This window comes from Miniopterus natalensis, chromosome 10 (assembly GCF_054644295.1).
Source record: "Miniopterus natalensis isolate mMinNat1 chromosome 10, mMinNat1.hap1, whole genome shotgun sequence".
In the NCBI taxonomy this organism is placed as follows: domain Eukaryota; kingdom Metazoa; phylum Chordata; class Mammalia; order Chiroptera; family Miniopteridae; genus Miniopterus; species Miniopterus natalensis.
In genome coordinates this window covers 9,461,820-9,478,958 of record NC_142090.1, presented here as the reverse complement: position 1 = coordinate 9,478,958, position 17,139 = coordinate 9,461,820, and the positions used below count along the sequence as shown (strand labels likewise).

General features: G+C 35.6%; 1 protein-coding gene across 6 annotated transcripts in view; it reads left to right on the top strand.

The window, feature by feature from the left end:
* LUC7L2 (LUC7 like 2, pre-mRNA splicing factor) overlaps positions 1-17,139 on the top strand; it is a 70,474-nt gene that overhangs the window by 12,842 nt on the left and 40,493 nt on the right. For 2 of the 6 annotated variants that reach the window (XM_087820988.1, XM_016205111.2), the window contains one exon: positions 14,486-14,580. In XM_087820988.1, coding sequence (XP_087677114.1) covers positions 14,486-14,580 — 95 coding nt within the window. Of the gene's footprint in view, positions 1-1,356; positions 1,542-3,885; positions 4,917-9,789; positions 9,867-12,813; positions 12,887-13,913; positions 13,988-14,485; positions 14,581-17,139 lie in introns of those variants that run through there. The other 4 variants (XM_016205107.2, XM_016205113.2, XM_087820987.1 and 1 more) reach the window with 4 other exon arrangements.

Below are 17,139 nucleotides of genomic sequence, written 5' to 3'. Positions count from 1 at the left end.
GTAGTTGGATCAGAGTACACTACTATCACCTGATAAATTTCCAAACTAGGCAGCTAATCTAGTATTGCAAAGTTAAACCAAAAATGTATATATATGTGTGTGTATATATATATATATATATATATATTCCTGTGTATGTAGCCAGCAGAAACAGAGATTTGTTAAAATCCATTCTGTTTTGTATACAAATAAATATATACTTTTTTGTGTGTATTACTGGATTTTTTTTTGCCTCCAGACAAAGAGGACTTAACAATGAATTCATGTTTAGGAGTCCACAATATTATTTAGCTGAAATGACTGCATATTCACTGCTGTGTTGGGCCAGAAGCTAGAAACATACTACTTTCAAGGAAAAGAATGGAATGTTTTTTTAGATATATAAGTTCTTTTATGTGTATAAGATAATCAGAACATTCTTTTCCTTCTTACCAGATACCAGATAGTTAATGAATTTACATATTTTATTTAATGATTCAGGACCTTTAAATAATTAGGATTGTTCTTTTTTAGCATATAGTCAACTTAAGTTATCCAGAGGTAGAGGAACATGGATACGTTCCTCAGTAACACCATGTAATTTGAAACCATATAATGGGAAGCTTTGTATTGGATACAGGAACAGCTTACAGGGACTGCTGTTGGTTGTCTTTGGCACTGAGAGGTGGAATTGGGGATCCAAGAGGTGGGAGAGAGATGGAAAAGGTAGGTAGGAGGTATTAAGGCAGCCCTGTCCAATTTTTTTTTTTTTTAAATTTTAATTCTAGATACTTATTATAAAGCTACCACTGTCTTCTAGGCTAGTGGGACTCAAGGTGGCAGTAACTCCCTCAACCCTTAGTGTCTTGTCTGTGAGGGAATCTGCAGTGGCACAGGGCCCCACCCCAATAAAAGATTTCCTTCTCCCCCTCCCCAGAATCTTTTTAATTAGTTCCTTTTTAAACTCCTTGGAGATTTAAGTTTGTTAAATGTATGTTGTTTTGAATTATTTAAATCAATCATTTAGATTATCTAAACTTCACTGAAATTCTTAGGAATAGGAATTTTAGTGGCAGGGAAATGGAGAGGTAATTTTTGATCACTGGGCACTTCCAGAAAGGACAGTCCTGGGTGAGTGGTGGCAGTGGGGGGCTTTGGACAACCAGAGGGCAGCATGATGGCGCTGGGAGGCTGGGCAGGGGGATGACCAGGAGGTGGGAGAGGAATGTATAAGGGAGGTGGGAGGGCCAAAGACAAACTTTGCCTTCTTTGCAATTTTGCCTAGGGCCCTGGTGGTGGCAACCGCCTGTGTGCCACTGAAAATCGTGCCGATGCCTGGCATACTGCATAAATGGAAGCAGGGTACCGCGTGAGTTGAAACATTGGTCACACTATATAAAGTTTGTATATGTGAATCAGTGTAACTCATACCCATGTAACCGGGGGTCTGACTGTATTTGGATTTTTCTGATAAGGCATCATGGGCTAAGGAAAAGAGCACTGGGCTGAGACTCAGGAGACCTGGTTTCTAGCCCCAGCTGTACCTCTAATTGTAACCTTGGGTAAGTCACTTAACCTTTTTTGCCTCAAGTTAAATCTGTAACTTGTTAAATGGGAAACCGAATAATTTCCTATGTTATACTAAAAAAATGTTGGAAAAATATATTTAAAGTTTTTTTTTAGAAGGAAGGAACCATAAGTAGATATATATCAGTATCATTTTATCTGAAGTGTAAGATATGTTAAATTTTATAAATATCTTTTGTTTTAGTTGTTAGCATTAAAAGAAGGGAGTGGGATAATTTGTTTTCCCGGAACATATTCCATTTGAAAGCAAGGAGCAGAAAAGTAGCCCAGGAAAATGCAAGCAGCAGTTTGAGACTTGTCTATGTGGTACTTGGAGGAACCCAGTGTCCTCACACAGACTGTGGTCATTTGTGCTGAGTTGGGTTAATTGCAAGGATGTCCCTTAGCTAAAGCCCCTTTGCCAAAAAATGTAGTTTGGTTATGATTAAGTCTCTGGTTCTGATCTCAGATAGGCCTGGCAGGGTGCAGGGATAGGAATTAAAATTGAGGGTGTGAATTTAGATTACATTCGTAGTTTAGTAACTAGGGAAGTTACAGAAGGTAGTTTTGAGGATTCCATATCTTTTTTCTTTTTTTGTTAATCCTCATTAGAGGATGTTTTTTCCATTGCTTTTTCAGAGAGAGTGGGAGGGGGACTGGAGAAGGGAGGGGAGGGAAAGAGAGAGAGAGACAGGGAGAGAGAGAGAAACTAGACATAGGTGTGAGCATCAACTGGTTGTCTCCGGTACTCTGCCTGACCAGAGGAGTTGGGGAGCAAACCCGAAACGCAGGTAGTGCCTTTGACCAAGAATCGAACCCACGACTCTTCCATGCACTGGCTGATGCTCTAACCACTGAGCAACACCGGCCAGGGAGAGGATTCCATAATTCTTTTTTTATCTATATATATATATTGATTTCAGAGAGAGGAAAGGAGAGGGAGAGAGAGAGAGATAGAAACATCAATGATAGAGTCATTGATTGGCTGTCTCCTGCACGCCCCCGACTGGGAATTGAGCCCGCAACCCGGGCATGTGCCCTGACCGGGAATCGAACCCCAATCGCCTGGATCCTAGGTCGATGCTCAACTGCTGAGCCACACCTGGTCGGGCTCCATAACTCTTAATTGCTATAACCTTTAAATGGGATCAGAGACCATCTCTGAAAGGTTAAAATATCACAGGAATGAAAATGTGCCCTGAGAAGTAACCAGAAGACTAATAGACTGTAGCATGTAGAATAGAATTTTACAACATCATTAGTTGTTGATTGTGGTTAGGGAGTGTTTGGAGCAAGTTAAAGCTTTCAGATAATTTTAGCTATTTTTGATGATCATCTTTGTAAGCATATGATGCTGTACTTTCTCAGCTAATAATACAGTACATTATTCAGATTTTAATATTTTTGTTGATTCGTTATATTGTATGGTAGTTGTAGTTTATGGGATGTAAAATTAAAAGGATACTCATCCTAGGAGATACTCAGGGAAGTACAGTTCAGAAAATCATTTACTTGTTTCTGATATAAATTAGTGATAAATAACTATTGAACCTATAGGACAGTATGACATTAATGCCTTTGTGCAAAACAAATTGTTTAATCAAAGATTGAAGTAGTATTTTCTTTAGTGGATTTTCTTCATAAAATCATCTTTACTGTAATCTGTGTTCCTTGACTTGTCATCAGCATTGAGAGCATTTTATTTTAATTTTTTCATTAACATAATGAGCCATATTTATGTCTTGGTCAGCTGTAAGCTGTTCTGTTCCACTTGTATCGTTCATTTTAAGTGAAGGAGGCACAGCCTTTAATATACAAGCACATTTAAAAAAATAATGGGGTATTTCTTACTTTAGAACTTGTAAATTCTTTAACAGTATGAGAAATTTTAGGAAACATAAGGTTGAACAGTAATTAAACATAAAATGGTTAAACAGTTTTAGTAAATACTTGACTTAATCAGAGGTCCGGGCATATCAAAAGACTGAAAGTTTTGTTGAAACCCACATAGTGAATTTATTTTTAAAAAAACTATTAACTCATTTTGCACTTTGAACTCTGAATAATAATTCTATCTACAGAACAGCCCAGAAAACAATAATAGTATCACCTCATATAACCATTGTTCTTGGATTCTTTTTTATTATTTTTTTAATATGTATTTTAAATTGGTTCTAAAGGGAGAGAGAGGTAGAAATATCGATGAGAGAGAAACATTGATCGGCTCCCTCTTGCACGCCCCCCACTGAGGATTGAGCCCACAACCCAGGCATGTGCTCTGACTGGGAATTGAACTCTTGGTACATGGGACAGTGCTCAACCACTGAGGGCCCCCCCCCCGCAGGGCCCATTGCGGTTGTTTAGCTCTCTTCAAGAGAGCCTTACAGTTTTGAGACATTCTTTTATTTCAATTAAAAGAATTGAAACCAAAGAAAAAATTTTTTGCCTATCATTGCATAAGCTCTATAAAGCAGCAAATGCTTTGATTTGGTTTGGGTAAAATGTCATATACGTAGAAATGGTAGTGAACTGTATGTTCAAGATGGGTAGCAGGAACTCAAGGTCAAGTAGGTATGGATCAAGGTTAAATTTAGTGAGTCAGATAGTGTTCAGTACCAGGTGGTTCATACAATGCATTAAAGCTTGAAGTTGCTAAGGGTTCAGGCAGGCAGTGGGGTTGCAGAGATAGACAGATGCTCCTCAAGAATGGAATTCCAGAAAGGTGCTTGAAATGGACTGAATCCTAAAAGCCCAGGGCTATTAGTATAGTAGAAACATAAGCGATTCTATTGCTCAATTTAGTCTACTAAGAAACTGTAGACTAAGAAGATGAAAAAAGTTGGAACATTTTGCTGGAGAAAGAATAAGGGAACGAAAGAGAGTACCCTCTCTTTCTGACAGGAGTTTTGTGGATTCAGTACCTGCAGAAAAGTTATTCTATTCCGTTTGGTTTAAATTCTCGTGCACTAGCAGCACTAGGGTAGAAATTGGAAGGCAAGGCCAAAATAGATGAGTTCATCAATTTTGTAAGGTTATTGAGGCTGTAGAGGAATGTAGTTTGTGAAAACTCCGAAATTGGCTACAGCTTCAATGTTTTTGTTTTAACCAAATAACTTACTATTATGAAAAGTCAAAGCCACCATAATGAAGTACATGTAGCTCAATCAACTGAATGTTAGTTTGCTATTTAACATGGGCTAGAGGAGAGGGTCTGTAAATTTTTTTTTTCTGAAAAAACACTCTCTAGATATTGATCCATACATTCTAATTTAGTTGTGAACCATCTGCAAATGATGTTTGACCTGTGTGATTCAACATGAAAAGAATTTAACCAGCTGCCCTTGCTGAGTCTTTTGTCTCCTGAATGCATGGTAAATTGCTTTGTTTTTATTTTCTTGAGACCTCAGTTTTCTACAGACCTGTCTTCTCTTTCAGAGTTAAACTTTCCAAAGCTTTGCCTTTCAATAAAATAGATTGGATATTTATTGGATGTTATCTACAGTATTTCTAGCTGTTCAGCTGCTTCTGTATTCTGTTCAACTATTAGATTATACAATATACCCTTTATAGTTACTTGAGGGTATGTTTTATTTTTATTATTATTATTATTATTTTAAATATATCTTTATTGATTTCAGAGAGAGGAAAGGAGAGGGAGAGAGAGATAGAAATATCAATGATGAGAGAGTCATTGATCAAGCCCGAAACCTGGGCATGTGCCCTGACCGGGAATCGAACCCCGATCGCCTGGATCCTAGGTCGACGCTCAACCACTGAGCCACGCCCGGCCAGGCGAGGGTATGTTTTAGATCAGGGCTGGCATTATGGCCCACCTGCTTTTGTAAATAAAGTTTTATTGGAATACAACCATGCCCATTTGTGTACATAATGTCTATGGCTGTTTTGCCTTACAACAGCAGAGTTGAGTAGTTACAAAAGACATAGTGGTTGGCACATTTAAAATATTTGCTATCTTGCTCTTAAAGCTTTGTTAATCACTGTTCTAGATCAGTGGTTCTCAAAGTGTAATCCTCAGACCAGCCACCTTAGCTTTACCTGGGAACGTGTTAACAGCAAAAATTCTTGGTCCCACCCTAGGCCCACAGAAATTCTGGGTTTAGCACCAGCATACTCTGAAGAATTCTTTCATATGACTTTGATACACATTAAAATTTTGAGAAACCTTGTTCTAGATAAATGTTTCCCAAAAGTTAGTCACACATAACACCTTTACTATTTTTTATCCTCTTTTCTGTTTAATGTTCTTTATTGTGTCAACTCACTTTCTAAAAATTAAAGTTAATTTTAAAGTTTATGCACCCAGAAATATAAATACAACGAAAACAAAGTGGTGTTATAACTAGACTCTGTTGTCACTTACCCTATGCTAAAAGTTAGAACTTGCTAGATGTATTAAACACACACTAAGCTCATATGGAAGCTTTTTTCTTGACTTATTATTAATTGAGTGGTGTTTAAAATATCATGTTGGTGAAATCAAATAACACCTAAAATCATCCTTTGGACAGATCACATACTTGAAAAATACTGGTTATTCATGTGAAAGGAAGGTTACTTGTACTGTATATACTGAAGCCCCTAAGTAGAAATGACTGGCCAAAAATACACACCTGTGAGATGGAGAGGTCTAGGAGTCCATAGGTCAATCTAGACTTCTCAGGCGAAATTACTTATTAGCTTGATTTCTCACCTCTCCATTAGTTTGGTGTGGTTAGCAGCTCTGGAGAATTTCACCAACCAGTTTCATAGTAGGACTGTGAAAAGGTGCCTGGTTATGGGAAAAGCTGCTTATCAAAGATAACCCCTGGACTAGAAACTGGGGGAGGTTGATGTGGTTGTGATTCTGCATTATGGACAGGGAACAGCAGGGCATGCTTACTAGGAAAACAGTTGATCTACCTCAGATTTTAGAAACCATGTATTCGTATTTTGAGAAGTTACTGTGTTATGGTTTAATTTGCCTCATAGTATTAGAGGGGACACTTCCCCAGACATGTATACTTATTGGCTGCCCTGCCTCAGGGTATTGCGCTTGCTAATAGGAATAGACCTCTTATTTCCTGAATATCCCCAGATTGCTCAGTTATTTTAGTTATTTCTTCTTTTCCTTTTCTTAGAGATTATGGACATATTTGTTTCTATTGCCTTTTGACTCTGCAGTAAAGTAGTGACACAGGACTCTAATCCTAGAAGGACTGAAAGTCTAGTGGGGAGTGAAGAATTTACCCATGAACAATTGTGTTTATTTTTATTGATGTATTCTGTGATACTGATTATAGTCTGATTTTCAAAAAAGTGTTTAAAAAATGCAAAGGCAATCAGACACCTCTAAGAATGAACAAATGTTATTTCATGTATTTTCCCCTCCACAGTATAGGGGACTATGTAGGGGAACATAAGGGACTTAATTTGTAATACTTAATTTGAGAAACAAATTTGGTGTATATTTAACACATTATTTCTGTGTTGTTTCAGTAGTTGTAAGGCTCAGTCTCCTTCATGGTAATCTCTGTTTTTCATTTTAACTTCCTTTATCATTGAGTTAGTTGTCTGTCACTTCTGTCTTTTGATATTCTCATTTCTTTTCCCATTTTATTTCTTTTTGTCATTGGTCTTAGAATAGGGGAGGCCCTGCTTAGTTTTTATATCTATCATCAACCAATGAGAACTCATTTTTTATTTTTTTTTAATGTTTTTATTGATTTTTAGAGAGAGAGGAAGGGAGAGAAAGAGAGAGAGAAAGAAGCATCGATTGGTTGCCTTCCCCATGCACCCCTATCAGAAATCGAGCCTGCAACCTGGGCATGTTTCCTGACCGGGAATCGAACTGGCGACCTTTCGGGAGAGGGGACAACACTCAACCAACTGAGCCATACCAGCCAGGGCAGAATTTGTCGTTTTAATAGATACATCAGCCAGTCTCTTTTTCCTTGTGTTTTTTTTTTTCAGCTATTTCTTCATAGCCAGATATAGCTTTTGCTACTTCTAATTTTGTGTACAGAAAGTTCTGGATGATAGAAGGTGGCACCAGATATCCAGAGTACAAGTGTTAACTAAATCAGAATTACAGCTCTGCAAGCAAGTATCAAAATATAAATTTAGCAGACTGCAACTTTTTAATGACTGACTTTATGGAATATATCCATAAAAGAAATTCTGTATAATCCACTTTTAGAGCTTAATTTTTAGGAAGCTATTTATTTTCGTTTTTCTAGTATATATATATATATATATGTATATATATATATATATATGTATATATATATGTGTGTGTGTATATATATATATATTTTAATATATCTTTATTGATTTCAGAGAGAGAAAAGGAGGGGGAGAGAGAGAGAAACATCAATGATGAGAGAGTCATTGATTGGCTGCCTAGCCTGCAACCCGGGCATGTGCCCTGATTGGGAATTGAACCCCTATCTCCTAGATCCTAGGTCGATGCTCAACTGCTGAGCCATGCCCGGCCGGGCTCTAGTATATTTCTTAAGTCTAAGAGGAGAAATTTGTAGATAGATGTCCTAAAACTTGTATTCTCCTAGAAATGTGATGGCATTAATTCCTGCCAGTGGCCAAGACTCTGTGCTTGTATAATGAAAGAAGACAGGGTTGTGGCAAGGAGTAGAATAGAGCTCTTGGAATGCAGCTACTTTAGTATTCTTTTTTCACATTTTCATTATCATTCTATTGGCCCTTAAAGACCCTATAAGCTCTTTCTCCTACCACTAAGGCTGTTTCCTCTTCTCATTCCTTATAATTTTGTAATTTGGATTTTCATAGACAAGCTGGTAGATTTAAAAAATTATTTTAGCATCGTTAATGTATGATCGTATTCAGCAAGAATGAACTTGTTTTGGAAATTTCTTCTGCAGTGGGCATTGCATTTTTTAAATGTTTGGCTTGTCATAGGGATTGTGGTGGTGGTGGTGGTGGTATCAGTACCTGTTTGTATTTATAAACCTTTAGGACCATATAAAAGTATTAAGAGGGATAGCCTTTCCGAACTGTATAGTACTTATATTTTTGCATTTTCTGGAGAAAAGAAAAGCTGCTCCTCCTCCTCAGTATGATTGTAAGTTGTGTTAGAAAGAAGTGACTTGCTATTGCATTTGGAAGGGAGAATGCCATAACTGGTGTTTCCCTGCTATCTTTGGTTGAGTACGCTTTCTTTCCTTTCCTTACGTAATAAATATATTCCTGAAAAGTCTGTCATGTATCGAATTATATTAAATGTTTCCAAAACATTTATAATCATTTTAAGTTAAGACATGGTAGTGAGTCCTTTTATAAATGAATCATATACTTTGAACTTTATATGATTCAAATTGCATAAATGTGCAATAAATTAAACTGAATGTATTTATTAACAAGGGTACATGGGGTAATTTTTTTTTTTGAGGTTAATGACAAAAGGATTCCTATAAGTGAATTTTAGACAGAATTCTAAAGGAACAATCAAGGCAGGTGGGAGAAGTTAGTAGAGCTGGTGAGAAAATTTGAGTAGTGTGTAAAAGTGATCAAGTTGGTTCTGCAGTATAATAGTCACTGTGCGGCAGTAGTCACCTGCTTTTATCTTGGTTCCACATGAAGACATAATTGTTTACTAATACAGAGCAGGTCTTCTGCCCTGCCCTGTACTAGACTAGAAAATGGCCATGAGTCTTTACATAGTTCCCACCTTGTTATGTGGCTCAGTAGCTTATAATGTAAGAAATGCTAATAAGAGGGTGGAACATTTCTCTGCATTTGAGAACTCAAGGGCACAGGGAAATGAGAAGCTTTAAGCTTTTAGTCCTATACCTCTCTTTCTAGCTCTGGCTTTTCTTTCATTGAAGGGCTATGGGTTTTATTTGAGAGGAAATGTGCCTATCCTGTCCCAAGCCAACAGTGATACGTGGCCCCTAACAAGTGTTCCTGTGGGGAGACCTTTGGTTGTCCCATCGGAGAAGATGGGAGGGTTTTCCCCTGTTTATAAACTAGGGGTTGCTTATATTTGCTTTGTGTGCTGTGTTGTTGGGTATTCTCCTCTTTTCCCTAAGCTAAGCTCTAAGCTAATTCTGTACAAAAGAAATACTAATTAGTTGTTTTTATAAATTGCTTACGATTAATGCCTGATAATATGGAGTAAAGTAAGGTTTCTGCATACCATTATGTATGTCAAATATTACAAACTTTAAGGTTCTTTTGAAATTATACTAAACTCAGTTCACTTTTGCTTAGCCTTCACAGTTGTTGATCACATAGCATGGTCATCCACTCACAGCTTAAAAAAATACAGGGAGCATCGGAGAGAATGGGTAAAGTAAAATTTTGATGTTTTTAAAATAGCACCTAAATCTGTGAAAGTTGATTTGAATTATTGTTTGTATGGGAGGGTTTGGGTGGGTGGCACTGGAGGGACGGGGGTGGATATTGGGAAAATAGCATGCACCATGTAAAATGATGTCAGATACCATCTAGGCTAAGGTTTTAAGTGTTAATACTACGGTTTAAATCTAAGTCAGTTTCAGAAAAGGCAGGACCGTAAAATGGCAGCGTTGGGATTTATAGTGTGCTTAAATTTTCCCTCTTAATAGATTGAAGGGGATTTGGAGAAGAGCAGTATTTGAGTACTGTTTGGGAGCACCCTTCTTTTTAGATAGTGTTCACGTTCCCTGAGTGAAACTGCCTCAGTACCACCTTAGGCTCTGTTGCATTACTGAAGGACCTCAAGAGGAATAATATGCATTCCAGTTTTTATTGTACACCTGTGACTCAGGTGTTCCCAAATAAAGGTTATATATAATTCATAAAACTCATGAAAAGGTTGAACAAAAATATAGAGGTTAAGAAAGTTGTTACTCTAAAGCAGGGGTGGGGAACCTTTTTCCTGCCAAGGGCCATTTGGATATTTATAACATCATTCGCAGGCCATACAAAATTATCAGCTTAAAAATTAGGTATGACAAAAGCTCCTAGATTTACTGAATTTTGAGTCCTGCCTGCGGGTGCCTTGGTAGCGCCGGACCAAATGATTTCGCGGGCTGTATGTTCCCCACTCCTGCTCTTAACATGTTGCTTGGTAGGAAATATTAATAGAAAAAGTTTGTTGTTTCCATTTAATTGAAGAACACTTTGCCTGTTCTAAATCAAGTTTCTAATTCTAAAAACTTGACATTGTAGTTATGTACAAAGTCTAATGAATTATTATGAAGGTTATAGGGCAGAGAGACATCCATGTTTTTATGGGTAGGACATTTTGTTGTTGTTAACTCAAATAAGTTAGCCTAATCTCTGTCCCATTATTTTTAAACTTTTAATTTGTTTTACTTTGTTTACACACAAAGTCTGGGTTGAAGTAAAAAATGGAAAAATTATTTAAGCAGTCAGGTTTTACCCCCAAAATTTGCTATTCCATAACTGCTATTCCGCTACATGAAGCCATTTGCCAAAGCCAAATGTGATTTACTTACTATTCCCCAAACCTTCCTGCCTCTGTAAACTTTGTCAAAGACACTACTTCAGTTTGGAATACTCTTTTTTCTTTTTTCCTTTGATCTAAGTCTCTCTTTCCTTCAAATTTTGGCTTCTACTTATATGAAGCCTTTTCTAACCTCTTCAGACCTTGGTGGTCATTCTAGTCTTTGAGTTCCCAAGTACTACTATTTAAACATTCATTTGGCACTTGGATCATGCTACATTGTATTCTTTCTACTTCATTTGAATGTCCTATTTCTCTAGCAAAATCATGGGCTCCTTGAGGGTAGAGAGCTTGTCTTCTATGTCTCTTTGTAACCCCTTTGTATACCACAGAGGATGCCATCCATTCACTAATAGGTTTGATTCTATGATTTTGATCCTGTTAGTGTAACAGGGCAATTGTTTTTTCTTAACTTAGGTGATTTTTATATGAATATATGCCCAGAAAACCGAAAGATAAAGTACATAGAATGCATAAAATAATTCCTTGTATTATAAGGAGATTTGAATCATATTTGTTCCCTACTGATTGTAGTCCCCCCCCCCCTTTTTTTCCAAATGGGTGCCGTTTTACCTAGTTTTGAAAAACATGGTTTGGGCCAGATATCTTGACAGAAACCAAAATTACTGATATTTTTATTTTTAAAAATTTTTGATGGTTTAGCCAAATTATACTTTCATGGCATAAACCCAAATTTATGAAATACTACAGGACATGGTAATGTACCAAATTATTTTACAGTGTTTAAGTCTCTTAAGTAAAACTTAAAAAATACTAATAAACAGATACTCAGTTGCTAGTCCCTCTCAGGGTATTCCTGTATCTCAAATTATTAGGGGTCTTATTATTTTGTTGTTGTAAAAGTTTTTATAATGTATAGGCTGATTTTTGATAGCTGTGTATATTGTGTTTACTACAGTTATCAAATGTATATAGAGCAACCACTTAAATACAATGAGGAGGTATTTTAAATACTTTTTGGCGTTTATAGAAACTGATTTAAAGTTCATCAGGGATGTTTGCTAAATTGATATTTGGAATTGTTTATATTTTATCTGACAGCTGTGTCTTCAGGGCACATGTGTCTTAATATTAGATTTAATGTGATTTCTGAAGCAAAAACAGTCGCTCTACTTGATGAAATGTTTGATTGGTAAACCTTCTGTGAATCTTGATTTTATTCTAAGGCCTGGCTTATCATCTTGAGCCATTAGTTTGACAGAGCACTGAAACAATACTGCTGTTGCATTACTGAAAAGCTTAGATACATACTTGTAGCAGAAGACTCCTAGCTGTGGAAGGTATATTTTCTCTCTGCTTAAAAAATATATATCATTTTTAAATTTCTTAGGATAATTTGGGTACAGATTTAAAATAAAACATTTTTTTCTTATATGCCAAGAAGCAAAAAGCCTCTAATAGCATTGCCATTCTGGTGTGAGCTTACCATAGTATCATTCTAACAAGAGCTTAAGGCCCTCACTAAAGTCTGAATGAGATGTATGTTTTAAAAAAACATTTTTTAAAACCCCAGTTAGTCCAAGGACCACTTTCGAGAGCTCCAGCCTTGGACTTTTAAAACTATGATTGGTCATATTCTTCCGTAGGGTTACACACTTGTTAAGCCAATATTTAAAAAAATAAAACACCCTGATTTTGTTCACTTTTGTTTTCATATACAAGAATCTTTACAGTCAACATGTACTTCTAGATGCTGTATTGAAATTGCTGGCAGTCTATTCTATACAAACTGAACAATCTGGCCCCTTGTTTTATTTGTAAAGGTTCAATGTATCTATGCCTGCCTACTTCAATCTGCAAAAGGGAGTGTCAGAAAGGCCCCGCATTCGCCGAGCCGTGAGTTATTGCTAACTTTTCAGATGTGTTAATGAATGTGGAACAAAAGCAGTTGTGTTTAAAAGGAAAAAGGATCATCAAAATTATCTTTATTACAGTAGCAGGCGTGGACACTAAATGAATTATTCCAAATTGTGGTGTCAAAAATAACCTACTTAAACTAGAGACTAGCCTCTAGAAAACCTATTGTTGAACTTCTCTGAAGCTATCATTTTAGCTATAAATTACTGTTCTTAAAAATATATATTCCTTGGAATCAGAATGTTCTTTAAGTCTTTTTAACCACATTAAAACAATTTGAACAAAATCTTACCCCACCTAAAAATGACAGTATTTAGTTGACTTTGAGTTAGCTCTTCAAAATAAGACCATGTAAAAGGGGTAAAGTTTTAATCTTTTTATATTCACATGTGAAAGACAGAAATTAATTCAAATAATTGAATCACTTCCTAGGTGAAAGTTTTTAGAGTGCTCCAGGCATCATGTGAAGTACAGCAGTATTTACAACCTATTTTAGCAGCAACAGTTCTCGCTTCAGTAATTCACCAGTAGGTTTTCATTCATCAATGATATCAATTTAAGGCTAAAGTAAAACACTACATTTTTTAGGGCTATCACTCTTCATAAAGGAATTGTCATTAAGAGTTTTTCTTTTTTTTTCCCTAAAGAGATTCTAAGCAAAAAATAATGTAACTGCCATCTATATTTTGTTATTAGAGTTGGTTACCTCTTTTTTCTCTCTCTTAGAGTCTATAAAATTTTTAGTGGATAGGCATCATTAGCAGGTTGAATGCTTCTATTGCTTAGGAAGTGTGTTGTGTTATATGAAGACAGAATGAATTTAAGTGTACCCAGTTAGGCCATATATAGCACAGGCTACATAAAACTTGGAGATGTGGGACCTTTGGAGGCATTACAGTTAACTTTTCATTTAGGCAATGTGCCTTTGTTTGACTGGTGTGTAAGTCCTTCTTCCAGGTTTGTACGCTCTTAAACACGTTATTCTACCCTCTCTAACTCCTCCCAGCAGCAAAAGGGAGACACTTCAGCTGGAACAAAATAGTGGAAGAAATGGCGTCTGGGGTTCAGTGGGGATTCGCAGTGTGTATGCAATGTTTGCAAGATTACTTTTTATGTTTTTTAATTAATGTAAATAATTACAAAATAAATCAATGCTTAGTGTCAAGTAGGGGACCTTGTATACCAGTAGAACTCTCCTAGTGGGTCTGCTACAAGTTGCTTAACCTCTCTAGGCCACATTTTCCTCATCTGCAATGTGAAGGAGTTGGACTCATTAATCGTTAAGGTCCATTCCTGCTCTAAATCCTATGCTTTTCTGAATTACTTTGTTTAACAGAATGCATTGCTTTCCCACTTGACTATTTGAATTACACATACTGCAGTACACATACTGCAACTGCATGTTGTCTAAGATAGTTTTTCTATAAGATATTATATAAGAACTAATCCCTCTTGAGCTGATTTATAAATGTGTGCGTGTCTAGCCACACATTAAAAGCTAGTGATAATAGGGTTTTCAGAAAACAAACATTTTCCAGTTGTCTAACCTTGAATGTTATTAACTTTTCTATATTACAGGAGATACTACTCGTCAACGAATCAAATTCAGTGATGACAGAGTATGCAAGAGTCACCTTCTCAACTGTTGCCCTCATGATGTCCTCTCTGGGACTGTACGTATTTATTAAATCTATTATTTGATAATTTCATACTATAAAAATGAACTACTTGATAAAGTTAATTCCTTGTCAGATTATTACGCAGTGATTTTTTAAAAAACAACAACACATAAAACACTGCTGTTAGGGAAGGGATTTGCATCCCTGTTTATTAGGTTGATGGTTTAATCTGCAGTAGTGGGATTCCTCACAAAATTAATTATTATGCTTTCCTTTATAATTTTTTTCATTCCTCAGAAGTTTTTTAAAAAGCATTTTTTGTTTGGAATATAGACACAGTTATGGTTGCACTTTTAGTTCAAAAATAACAAAAATGATTTAAAAAATAGTTTACGGTTGAGCAGAGTAGACTTTATACAAAATTCCATATATTTTTGTTAAAGTTTGTGCACATTTATATTGTGGGGAACATATATTAGTAAATACCTAAATTCACACAACTTAATTGCAAGTAGTTTTGTCTACTTAAAAAAATTCATTTATATTGCTGATTTAATATAAAACTCAATTTAGATTCTATGTCTAATGATAATGGTTGATTTTAGAGTATCATCATATTAATTTGGAAGATCGTCCACATGATATGATGGACCTATTTAAATGGAACAGAGAATTTGATTCCCTTTGGTTTGGATTTGTTTGAAATGATGGCTCACTGGAAGAGCTTCCCGTAACAGGCTGCATCTGATGGTGGAGGACTAGTGGGGGCTAAGCATTTAGTTGACTTTATTTCTCATTTGCCAGAAGTGACTGAAATGAAGGAAAGATTTCTGACTTTGATTTTCAGAAGTAATGAGTTCCCTTCCTTAAAGATGTACAAATGAGTGGTTTCTTCTTGTTAGGAAGAGTTAAATGCCCCAAACAGATTGGTATCAAAGCATATAAAATAGAAAGCACCTATTTTTCCAGTAGAAAAGACTTGAAACTATATTATGTTAAAATGAAAAAAAAGCATACATTAAAATATGTATATATGTATATAATACTGAGGTTTTTAAAAATATAATGCCACAAGGAAAGAAATCCAGTTTCTGAGCACTTGAGTTGGTGCTATGACAGACAGTTAACCCTCAGACCTAGTCTTCAGAATTCCCAGTTATATATTTTTTACTGTGCTATAATAGAAATCTATAAAGTCTATAATTATCTGTAGAATACTTTCATTCTCCACATTTACTATTAAATTTAACAAAATAATTTTATTTACTGATTAAATTATCACTTCAACTAAATTTTGAGAACAAAATTAGCAAAGTAGCAGAATTTAGTTGTTTTTTTGTTTTTTAATAAAAACCAGCCATAGCAAGACTTTGACATATTATATTCTTCCAGTATGGCATTACTAAAAATATGATACCAAGTTGTGCTTTACATTTTAGGTGCACATAATGTAGTTATGCTCATTTATTTCTTAAAACAGTTCTGTTACATATATAATCTATAGTTAGCCTTAATGATGGTGACTTATTCAAAAATCATTCAGTTCTGTTGATTTAAAGTAAAACTGGGACCAAACCCAAATTTTCTGTTGTGGTCTTATTCAACATGTTTTCTATTTTGTAGGGAATATTCTTCATCATGTTAAATAAGAAGGGTGAGTGGTTGGTCTTGGACTTTCCTTGTAAAATTCTTGCTGTTGGATTTTACACATAAGATACGCATTTTTTTGAACTTTAACATCTCTGAAATATGCATCTCAAAATTGAAAGAAAAATACTATCTTAATTGCTAACATTTTTCTCACAGTACAGAATTTAATGATGAGGATTAAAATTGATATTTTAGATTACATGAAAAACCATTGTTAAGGAAAGCCCTTCTAAAGGCACTTGCCAGGGAAACTGGACAAGAAATGTCTTCCTTTTGTAAGTGTAATAGAGAAGGTATTGTCTTATGGAAGGATGGGGGTTAGTAGTTGTAAACCTCTTTCAGAATTTAAACAGTTTTAAGGACTGGCTGTATAGGACTTTGTGAAATTCCTGATTTGTCCTAGCATAGTGTCCTTGAGAACTTAAACACCATCCATAGTGTGACTTTCTCATGACCCTTACTACTGAAGGGGCTATTTATAACAGTTCATCCTATGTAGAAATGGTTTGTAGTTACACAGCTGTGACTTCTTTAACAACCAATCTCTGTAGAACAAATGTTTTTCTGGCACAGTTCATACCTCTTTATGTTGAATATGTCTATGCTTTTTTTTACATACTAAGAGATGAAAAGAACTGAATAGTAACTGTTAGTTTTCATGACCGTGTTACTCAGATCTGTTACTTCCAGCAGAATATGATTCGCCAATGTTCTAGACTATCTACCAGAATAATACATAGAAATTTATTCTCTGGCTTTATTTGTTGTAAGTGGTTGGTGGAGAGTGTGATTTCTAAAAATATTCTTAACTGTGTATTAAAAATCTGGTACTCTGTTATTACTAATTCTGTAGCTAACAAATTATTCATAGGAGGAAAAATGTAGAGCAAAGAATCAAACCAATTGTGTGCGTATATACATATCTCTGGGTTATGATATTTATAAGAAGCATGAATATTTCTT